Source organism: Octodon degus, unplaced genomic scaffold (assembly GCF_000260255.1).
Source record: "Octodon degus isolate 3935 unplaced genomic scaffold, OctDeg1.0 scaffold00158, whole genome shotgun sequence".
In the NCBI taxonomy this organism is placed as follows: Eukaryota; Metazoa; Chordata; class Mammalia; order Rodentia; family Octodontidae; genus Octodon; species Octodon degus.
The window spans coordinates 682,837-694,346 of NW_004524734.1; the positions used below are offsets into that span (position 1 = coordinate 682,837).

At 38.8% G+C, this 11,510-nt stretch overlaps 1 protein-coding gene across 1 annotated transcript in view; it reads left to right on the top strand.

The window, feature by feature from the left end:
- The window catches only part of Nwd2 (NACHT and WD repeat domain containing 2), a 234,604-nt gene that overhangs the window by 87,021 nt on the left and 136,073 nt on the right, over positions 1-11,510 (top strand). The window contains exon 3 of the mRNA XM_004642633.2: positions 1,423-1,539. Coding sequence (XP_004642690.1) covers positions 1,423-1,539 — 117 coding nt within the window. The remainder of the gene's footprint in view (positions 1-1,422; positions 1,540-11,510) is intronic.

The window sequence follows — 11,510 nt, forward strand, 5'->3', positions numbered from 1 at the left end:
AGACAGATGAGGCTCTGTGTAGGATATTTAGACTGTGCGCAGCACAACAGTTCATGGGCCGTCAGTTTGTATGTTTAACATTTTATTGTCATGTGGCCAAAAATGTCTTTTTTATAAAGACTTTTAGTATGTTCATAATAGTTTTCTGGTAGTTGGAAATAAAATTGCCTCAAAATCAGCATAAAGAAGTAGAGCGTGGTCTGTAGTGGCAGCCCCCTAAGCACAGGAAACTAAGAGGCTTCTGAGCGCTCTGACTCCACCGGGCCGACAGAGACCTGCAAGCAAGAGGAGCAGATTTGTTTCAGTGACTGCCTCTGAACAAGCCTGGGGCTCTGTCACACCCAACTGGCCTCAGCCGCTTGCTTTTCCCAGACAAACCACCACACAGTATGGCCTCCTCTGCGAACCTCCGACAGAGGGTAAGAGAGGAAGCCGGCCTGAGTCCAGCTCTCCATTCATGCCAATCCAGGGAAGAGTAGAGAAGACAGAGGCCTTGCCATACTCAGCGTTGGGCTTGGCCTGAGAGAACAGCCAGCAAGAAGAGGGAGCTGCTTGTTCCTGCCTGTGAGAAAAATGGAAAGATAAGAAAGAAATCTTCAAAGTTGCAATTGAAAACGTTCACTTTATGCAAATAGGAGCTGAATAAAGGGAAGGCAAATGTCCTGCTCTCTGTGGCACTTTTCAAAGAGTTTGCTTGTAAAAGTTTTCATAGACTTGCAGAATCTTCCCAGGGAGACTTTGAAGTTGGTGGGCAGAGAATCCTATTAGCCTCATCTTCCAGGAACGCACACTTTTCATTGTTTTCCAATACATGTTTTTAGATATATATTGATGAAAGCCAAACTGCTTATTTCTGATGAAACAAAAAATAACCAAAATATCTATCCCCTGAGATAAAATATACTACTAACAGGGACTTTTTTGTGTTTCTTTTTCAGGAACTGCAGAAAACATTTACTGATGTTTAACTTCAGAACAGTAAATGTTAAAGCCAATTGTTATTTTCCTTTTTTCATATTAAGACAAAAAGTACTATTCTACACTGTGATTTCATGGCTACAAATAATGTGGAAACCTTATCCCAGCTACATTCCTTTTCTTAAAATCTTATCATTTTAATAAAATGAAACTTTGTACTCCAAAGACTTCAACATTTAGCATTTCCTTCTCTCCAAAACCACGTGAACAGTGTAATTCAAACAAAAAAAAAAAAAGAAATTACAATGTTCACTCCCAACTGACCCGAGAATAAAAATGACTCCATATATGGATAGTAAAACTCATTTTTCCTCTCAAAGAAAAGCATGCTGCAGAGAGAAGTTAAAAGTCACAATAGCTTGGCATTGCGAGTAAGAATCAAGCCCATAGATCAGTTACATTTTCCTGAGGGGAATTAATGGTGCTCCGTCTGCTTGTTTGCAGGTCATAGATCTGTACTGGGGAGTCGACGAAGATGAATGGGACAGCCCTGAGCTCCAGAAGACACGCATGAAGCTGCTAGAGGATTGCTTGAAGACTTCTGCAGGTCCATGTTTTGTTGTGGGTATAAAAAAACTAATGCTTTATATTAAATTATAGATGAATGTGAGAATTCTTGCTGATTTGTGATTTTTCAAGAGACTGTTAAAATGGGCAGAAAAGACTTTTTTACATCTATTTTAAAAATTTAAACTGTCTCGTGCCTTCAGTATGTGAGAACAAAACCTTCCTCAGCTTTTCTCAAGAAGTGCTGCAAATTAACAGTGAATAATTTGAAATGTTAATCAAAGGAATGACTTGGGCTTGACAACAGTTTCTGCACGTTGTGATCAGCAAGAAGGATTACGGTTTCAATCCTGTAGTAATTAACCTAGTTTTCTTGTCCTATTGTGCCGTGTGTTCCATCATAGTATGTCTGTCTTCCAGCATTAGAATTTCTGGCATCTTCTTTAGCACAGTGGCTGCAACACTGTCAAAGCAAACCAAGTACACTGCATCAAATCTGCCAGTAGGAAACGGTGCCTGTGAAAGAGTTTGTTTCTGTGGTGGTTTTCAGCCAGAGGCTCATTATAAGCTACAAGTCAACAGAGATGTTTCAAGTAGAACACATTATGAGCTCAGTATTGTTTTCTGAGGAGTGCTCCCTGTGTAAGCACAGTGATAGTAAGGTAAGTAGCTCATTCTGTGGCCGGTGATTGTGGAAAATCACTACCTTAGCTTAGCTCAAGAAAGAAAGCCTTATTTTGAATCCAGACAGATCCTACCAGTCCTGTGGGACACATCCTTTGGCAGCTGGGGATGCTCTGTGACTGAGAGATTGCTAGTCAGTGCTGGGAATGGAATACTGTGCGGCGCATTGAAAACTAGGTAAGGCACACTGACAAAAGGGCATTGAATATTGATCCCATATCCCCTCTACATTTTGCTCTGTGTACATTAGGAAGTACTACAGTCATAGATGATTTCAGAAAACCAACCTGCTGGTGTGAAAGTTCCTACAAAAACACTGAAGTGTATACGGGTTCTGTAGATGCCAGGGGCTGCTCTTCATCTCAGAGTATGATAGAGTGAACCATGTAAAATTGTTTTGTTGGTCAGTTTTTTATTTGGCCTCAAGACTGACCAAACAAGATCAAATTTCTGCCCTTGTGGAACTTTCATTCTTATGTGTATTGAAGAAGAAGAGCGCAGGCAGCAAAAACAATAACAAAGGCAGAAATTAAAATAAGTCAGGTGGTGATGAATGCTATGGAGGAAAATGAAGAGCGTGTGAACAAGGGAAGAGAGTTGCTGTTTCCACAGAGTAGTTATAAGAAAGCTTTGTGGATAAGGTGACTGGAAAGTGAAGGTTGGGCAACAGGTGGAAAGAACCAGGCTGGTTTGGCAGGTCAGAGCCTTCCAGGGAGAAGGCAGAAGGGATGAGGGCAGGGAAGCAGGCAGTCAGCACCAGAAAGCAGGCAGCACTGGAGAGGGGGCACCTCATGGGGTTCTGAGATCATTTTTTAAGAAAAATAATTCTTTACTGGTAGGGGTCTACATAAGCAGGACATACTGATTTTAGAAAGGCAATTTAATGAATATAATCAGGTGACCTTAAAGTTGACTATAAGGATTTTACTATGACTCTGAGTGACAAGGAAAGTACAGGAGGGTGCTGAGTAGAGGTCTGAAGTGCCCAGTTGTATGTTCTAAAGACTACTTTGGTTGCTGGGTACAAAGCAGGGCAGAGCAGAAAAACCTTCAGAGAACTTTGTTAGGACCCACAGGAGCAACATACCAGATGGGGCTGAGGGTAGAGAACACACACCCCATAAAAATATCCTGTGGTCTGAAAAGTAAAATTTTAAAGATCTTACAATGAAAGAAGAATTAAGACATTTTTTAGATCTTCAGAATAGAACTAAGACCAGTGGATGGAAATAATAGGGAAGCAGATGTCTGCTGTGCGTGAGGAGGGTGAGGCGTACAGCTTTCTCTCCAGTTTTGAGGGCCCAAATCCCTCATAGTTTTGTGGCACTGAAGAAGTCCCTTCCATTCCTAAGCTTTAGTTTCCTTATCTGTCAAACAGAGGGGTTAATTGGCATCTGCTTTAGGGGATCATTGTGAAGATCAAAAGAAATTACAAGGCACTTTTATATTGTGTCACACAAAGTAACCCACAATGACTGTTAGTTGTCTCTTTGTGTTATCATTGTTATCGGTCTGATCATGAAATGATTTAGAGATTAAATCTCCCCCGTGAAATTGCAGCAAATGAATACATCACCAACAAAGCTATCTTCAAAGTAGTAAATGCAAACTGCTCTGACAGGGTGCTGTGGAAGATATCCCAGCGTGGAAGACAGGTAAGGTCAGATTCCACTATGCTGAAAAAGCCAGAGCTGCAGAAGTACAAAAAAGTTCTAAGTGGATCCCTGGGCATCTCAATTGCCATGACTGCAATGGCCCCACCTCATTCCAGCCTAAGCAGTTCAGGATAGCCAGAGCTATCCTCCCCCTTTTGTAACTCTGTGCACTGTCATTCCTAAACTAAAGTTAGTCATGGCTGTTAATTCCATAAATTTTCGAGTAGACAGTGAATGAGTTAAAGTCTTTGTGAGTTTCTAGAGATTCTCAGAGAAAAGATGAGCAGATAGAACAGCAGTGACAACTTTATTGAGCGTAAACAAATCATTTATCCTTCCTTCTGCTTGTCTGCTACATGTTTAAATGCAGGGTAACCTTAAGTAAACTCTGTAGATATTACTAGTATTATTCACCCCAGTTATCCTAAATCAGAAGGCTTTCTCAATGCTTATAGGAAAAAGTATGTCCCTTGTGGGCTTTCCTGCTGTAACTATGGTAACAATGTGTGCGTGTGTGTTGTGTTCTCGCACATGTGTGCGTGTGTGTGTGTGTGTGTGTGTGTGTGTGTGTGTGTGTGTGTCTCCAATTGCTTTACCCAGTTCTCCCTTTTGGCATTTCCAGAAATTATGATGACCTCTGTGGCAGAGCTTGGAATGTTACTTTCGGTGACGCAAAAGCCTGTCAAGAAAATTCACTGCTATAGAACAATAAAACACTTTTGTATCTTCACAGATATTAACCTTTATGCTATATATAAACAAATTCAGGACTAAAAAACCTTTTATTTTGAATATCCAAGGGATGAGGCCCAGAGGGAACTTGAATTTAAGTATTTCATTAAGTGCTTGACATTGTTCTACTATATTCCTAAAAATTATCATTTGGAGATAGCCTAGCATCCGCTGGCATGCAGGGCATGCTCCCGACTGTGGAGGCACATCTTCACACATTTTTAGTCACAAAGGAGGCAAGATGCTCTCTCAGAGGATTAACTTATGGAAAGTAAAATACAGTTCTTCTCCACTAAGGGAGAACATTTGAATTATGTGTGGAGGGAAGAAACACAGTGGGGAAAGTCCAGAGCTTTTGTTTTACAACCTGGTCAGAGCCCTTATCTGGGCACAGTAAGTCACTAATATGCTTTATCAGATCCATGAAGATGAGCAGATAGCAACAGTAAACTCAGCGTAAATTTTGAGGCAACTTCAAAGGTTGGTTGTGGAACTCAAATGTGACAATGTGTATGACAGGTTTTTGTGAACTACAAAGGATTATACATGAGAAATTATTAAGCTATCATTAAAATTGTAAATTCTAATGTAAATTAGAGTGAAATGTTTCTGTTGACGCTGAATATTTACATGATTTTGTATAATTTTTTGCCTTAAAAAATGTTAGTGATAGTCTAAATGTAAAACAGTAAGGACTTGTATTTCTAAACTTGATTAGAAAATCAAATATGAAAGGATTTATTCCATTATTGTGATTATTTTTAAACTCTGTAAAATGTATATAGCATCTATTATGTCACTAGATAACAAATTTGCTGGATTTTTAGAGTAAAAACTTTATCTGCTCCCAAGGAAAAAACGAAATCTAAGATCTGAAGAAGAAAAGATGTACTCATCAAAATGCAACACATTTCAAAATATTTCCAGAAACTCTGGTATTCCTGCCTTCAAAGAAAAAGACATGGCAGCATGTAAAGCGTATAGTAGCTGTATGGCCAAAGGCCCTTATTTTACAAGGTAAACACCAGGACCCAAAAAGTGAAGGACAGCCATATTTCCTGCACTTCTACAATGTGCTAGGTACTGTGCTGAGTACGCCTTATATAGTATGCTGTGTACCAATCCCTGAGGCAGTTATTTTTCAAGTTCTGCCAGTGAAAGTGCTAAGGCATAAGTGGCTTCTGCAGTTTGACTGAAATGACAACCAGTAAGGGATACAGCCAAGAGTCCCAGCTCGGTCCTTTTTAATTTCAAAGCTCATACTCTCTTCATGATACAAGTCCCTACATGATGTAATTAGAAGTAGTTCTGAGGTCTAGGATCCAAGACCTTTTCTGTCAGACTACCGCTTCCTCCTCTGCAGATACACAGGAAGTGCATCATGTCTTGTTTTTGGTTTTTTGTGATGTTTTCCCAAATACAGTCAGATAAGTCAGATAAAATAATCAGTGGTCCAGTGCACAACATACTTTTTCTGTTATGGAAAGTGAAGCTGTATTGCCCAAAGCTTAATTATGATTGCTTATACCAACTATTAAGTTCCATGGCAGCTTGAGCTTTTGCATCTGATTTCCCTGGATAGGCAAAGGTGTCAAAATTTGTGCTGGGGAAATGCTATAAGTGCAAACTGTAAAAAATATCATAAGGATTTCTTAGCTTTTCCTCCTGTATACCTCTAGCATCTGCACACACTACTTGGTCCAGGTCAACAAATCGAAAGTCTCAATATGGTTCTAGAAATGCATATTTACTTCATTTTTTTAGTAGGACAGTTACAATAACTAATACATTGCATATTATTGTCTTCATGGTAGTCATTCTTAGTACAAGATGCAGATATCTTGTCTAAACACTATTAGTTCAAAACTTTCTTTTTTTAATGTTTCCTTTATTTATTTTTTCCTTTTTTTTATGGTCAGTGCAGTCTGCCCTGGGGGCAGGGCTGGCATGGCATGTGGTGCTGGGGATCGAACTGAGGTCCCTGCATGCTTGCCTAAGCAGGTGCTTTAGACCGCTGAGTTCTCACTGAACTAAGAGAAAGTAGCTGTATATCTATGCTAACTGTTTTGTATATACGGATATATAATTTTTTTCACTACAAAATGGTCCTTCATTTATAACCCCCTTTTTTGTTTACTCTTGTCAGAGATGGGTATTCCATTGCCATTCATATATTGTAGATGCATGAATTCAGCAAAATAATCCAATATAGTCCAGTAGTCCATAATAGTAGTGGGTTTTCCGAAGGACTGGCAGTGGCAGAAGTTGTTGACTAGAGCCTTTTATAGTATGGCTTTACTTTTTATACCTCGTTTTTATACTTTTTTGCTGGATGGTTAAGACCAAAATAAAGCAAGACCTACATAATGGAAAAAAATGGCATATTTATTTCAGATTGTTCAGTAAAACACAGCAAGGAGATCTGTGCAGTTCCTGCTATGCCTAAGATTGTGTTAAGTTCTCAGAGTTAAAGGTAAATAACCCACCACTTCTGTCCTCTTAGGCATCACCTAAACAGAGAGGCAGGCACAGAAAAAGAGAGGTGTGCCACTACATATGCTGTGCATCATTATGTGGGGAATGTGGTTGCAGGCAAGTGTTGTGGGGGCCAAATAGACAAAGAAAATTGCTTTCATTCTGGGGATCAGCAAAGATTTCCAGAGTAAGTGGTGTTAGCATTTCAACTGAAAGGACTAAGAACTTTCCAACTCTAGATCTGAGGCAGGGGGGCCAGGGAGATAGCTCAGTAGAATAAGCACTTGCCTGGCAAGCACAAAGTCCTGAGTTCAGTCCCTGGTACCGCAAAATAAATAGATAGATATATAAATAAATAAAAGATCTGAGGCAGACTAGAGAAGGGTCCATTGAGAGACCTGGGATTCCTGAATCTGAGTAGAACACAGCGTCACTGCGAGGGTTCTATGGAACATGAGGCTATAAATATAATTAGTGGCTAGACTTTATAAGAGAGTTTCAGCTTAAACTTGTGAGCAATGAGGACATTCTGTTCAGACTTGTAACTCTAAAGGCAGTGAGGTGAAGAGGTTGGAGGGAGTCCTTTCCCTAGTCTTTTCACTAGATAGTCTTTTCTCTAGCTAGTATCATGAACCACATGAAAGGTAATATAGGTGGAAAAGAATGAGATAAGAGGGCAGAAATGGGAGACTGCAGAGAGAACCCTGATGAGATGGTGTTGACCATTTGAGCTTGGTGTACCAAGTCTTCATCACTACTCCTCATCTCTCTCTTTACTTTATAATTCTCTTCTGGTTTTGGAAGATGAAAGTGAAATCAGTAACTATGAGTGAGTAAAGAGCAAGTTGAATTACAAAATTAATGTGAACCGTCAAAATTCTTTGAGCATTTCTTGTAGTAGTTTACTCTGCTAATTTAAGGCATCAGGGAGGGTATAATTTTGTACAATTCTATCATGAACTAAGTTTGAAGAAAATTCTAAAGGGTGGAACTCAGAGCATGTATCCTCCCAGGAGATATGCACATGTCTGTGGGCCTTCCCAGCCTTATAGACTTTTCCTTGTTCTTAGCTGTCCATGGCGGCTCGACAAGTAGTAGGAACTTCCTTCAGCTTTCTTGTTCTTTCCTTCTGTGGTGCATGCACTGGCTGTACTCATGTGATTGTGCACTGCTTGGTCTTCCCCAGCTTTGCTCTTCATATCCTGAAGCCACCTGCTTAGCTGTTCTGCAGATCTGAAGAGGTCAAGGCAACTTAAGATTTTCCATATTTTTCATTTATACCCCTCTCCATAGAAGAGGAAATCGGCTTAACTGTTTGACAAAGAGAAAATCTGCTTTTTTTGTTTAGCATTTACACAACCTATATTGTTTATAGTGAGTGCAAGTTTTTAAGTATATTCTTAATATTACTATTTCTGGGATAGAACAAAATATCCACGTATCACCAGCAGTAATATACATAACTTAAATTGTATTTCTTCAGGTACTTTCTCTTAACTATAAAATTATTTTCTTGCCCGAGAATGAGACCAGGCCTTGGGAGACACAGCTGAGTAAGCATTTGAGAGTGGCACTGAATTATGTCTGTATAAAATGAATATTAATTGGTGTCCAGCTTGAATCAATCAAAATACAGAGGTGACCCTGATTAACCAACAGTAGAGAAGCAATTATACCTTAATTGTCTGTAACACTCTTGGTGAAGTACTAGACTTAACTTTTTACAAAATGTAGCAGATGAAACAGTTCAAAAAGAATCTGTGGTAGTCACCAGGCCCATCTCTGGACCTCACTTCTATAAAACAGGAAGAATGATGAGGCTGATCCATGATTATAAATTGCTTGGGTTAGCCCTTTACTTTGTTTTATAAGTATATAATCTCAAAGGAATAAGCTTGCAGTTTAAATTTTGTACAGTTTTACCATGAGCTAAATGTGAAGAAAATTCTAAAAGGTGGAGCTCATATATTCTGTGGAAGAGGAAATGGATCTTTAGAGCATATATTCTCCATGCTCTGAAACACTAAAAAGTACTTTCTACCATCTCTAATGTGGGACCCTCTGTTAGGGCTAATAGTCCACCTGGACCATTACACCTCTCTACCTACACACACACTTAACTTATGCAGGAATAGTCCAGAAGTTTAAAGTTACAGAAGGCAGAATATTTGCCCCCAAAAAATTATATATTCTAACCAATAAATATATCTTTAATTTCTTTCCTAATTTTCTTACAATAGATGGCTAAAATGGAATGCTAAACAACTTCTTTAATGGAGTTTAGAAAAAGACAGTTGTTCCTGTTAATTTTTATCAACTGTGTGCTAAGACTTCTGCCCTATTCAAATTAAAACCATTGAAGTTTCTCAGGAAGTGAAAGAAGCAATAGCTTCCCTTTTCTAACTTTATCCAGTGTATCTATTGGGTTTTTTGTTTGTTTGTTTTACTTTAAAGGGAGAAAAATTAAATGATGAAACCGAGTTTCAAAACAGGTTATTGGGCCAGTTACAATAGCTGGTATATTGTGTATTGTTGCCTTCATAGTAGTTAATCAAAGTATAAGATATAGGCATAATATCTTGTCTAAACAACATTGACTCAAAATACTGTTTTCAAGGAACTAAGAGAAGCTAGTGGTATAACTATTTTAACTGTCTTGTATATACAATCTTTTTCTTTTCTTTTTTCTTTTTTTTTTTTTTCTTATTGGATCCATGGCCTCACTATGTAGTTCAGACTCATAGTGATCCTCCTTTCTCAGCCTGCCCTGCACTGGGACTACAGGCATGTGCCACCACTTCCAGTTCCAGGGATAGCATGGCATGCAGATACCGGATATTGAACTCAGGCCCTTGCACTTGCCAGGCAGACACGTAGACTACTGAGCTATCTCCTCCCAGCCCACATTATTTCCTTTTTGGCTATCTTCCTCTCCCCTCCCCCCACCACAGTTTGTCTTTCCCTTTGCAGTTTGTTCCCAGTTCACAGTATCCATTGCCGCAGTTGCATGTGGTGCAGCGGGCTCCTGTTGATTCACAGGCATGAAGTGCCCACCCAGTTCACTTCTTGACATCACTAACCAAGTGGCTGAATTCAGTATCTTTGACATTTTCATTCCTCTGGGGAAAATGTTACAGTGTACATTCTATCTCTATGCTTCAACATGGAATAATCTGCCTTTAAATGTTTCCCAAAGGCAAAGACGTGAAATCTCACCATGGCAAACTCTTGATTTTAAAAATTTCCTTTTACAGTGAAGCTGAGCTGTATTCATGGTAATAACATTCAGAAAGTGGACAAAGACTTAGAATAAATTTTGGAGAATAAAATTTTTTTTCTTTTAAATACAATATATTTTAATAAGGTCATTAATTAATAATATAATTCTTAGATGTTGAAAACATGATAGTATAAAATCTCCAAATTGTTGTTAGATGAAATTAAAATAAGTTTGTCTGGATACTTGTAAACTTAAATAGCTTTTTACTATCTCATTTTACTCAATATATTTATTATTTCTGCTTTACTGTACTTAAAACTGTCTAGCTTCTCACACTGAAGGCCCTACGAACACACTCAGTCATCTTATCTTTGACAAAGGGGCCAAACATACTCACTGGAAGAAAGAAAGCCTCTTTAACAAATGGTGCTGGAAAAATTGGCTCTCTACATGCCGAAAACTCAAACTTGACCCAGGTGTATCACCATGCACTAAACTAAAATCAAAATGGATTAAGGATCTAAACATTAAAGCAGAGACACTAAATCTCCTGGAAGAGAAAGTAGGAAGAACTCTTGAAGACATAGGGGTAGGCAAAGAGTTCATGGACCGAAATCAAATCGCAAGGGTAACAGTTGAAAGACTTAACAACTGGGACCTGCTCTCACTGAGAAGTTTTTTTCATGTCAAAGGAAATTACCAACAAAGTGAAAAGGCAACTCACAAATTTGGAATTAATCATGACAAATAAGTACTCAGACAAAGGTCGGCTCTCTAGAATTTATAAAGAACTAAAACATACTAAGGCCCCAAAATTTAAAGACCCAATCCAGAAATGGGCATCCGAGATGAACACACGCTTCTCCGAGGATAAAATTAAAGAAGTGAATAAATATATGAAAAAATGCTCCACATCACTAGCCATCCACAAAATGCAAATTAAAACAACATTGAGATATCTCACCCCAGAAAGAATAGCTATCATAAAAAATCACCCAACAAATGTTGGAGAGGCTGTGGGGAAAATGAACCCTTCTCTGCTGTTGGTGAGAATGTAGACTGGTGTAACCATTATGGAAATCAGTGTGGAGACTCCTTAGAAAAGTTGGACTGGAAATACCATTCAAACCAGCTATTCCTCTACTGGGAATTTTCCTGGAGGATCTGAAAATATCATATCATAGGGATATATGTGTGCCTATGTTTATAGCAGCACAATTTGTGATAGCCAAATCTTGGAAACAACCAAGATGCCCATC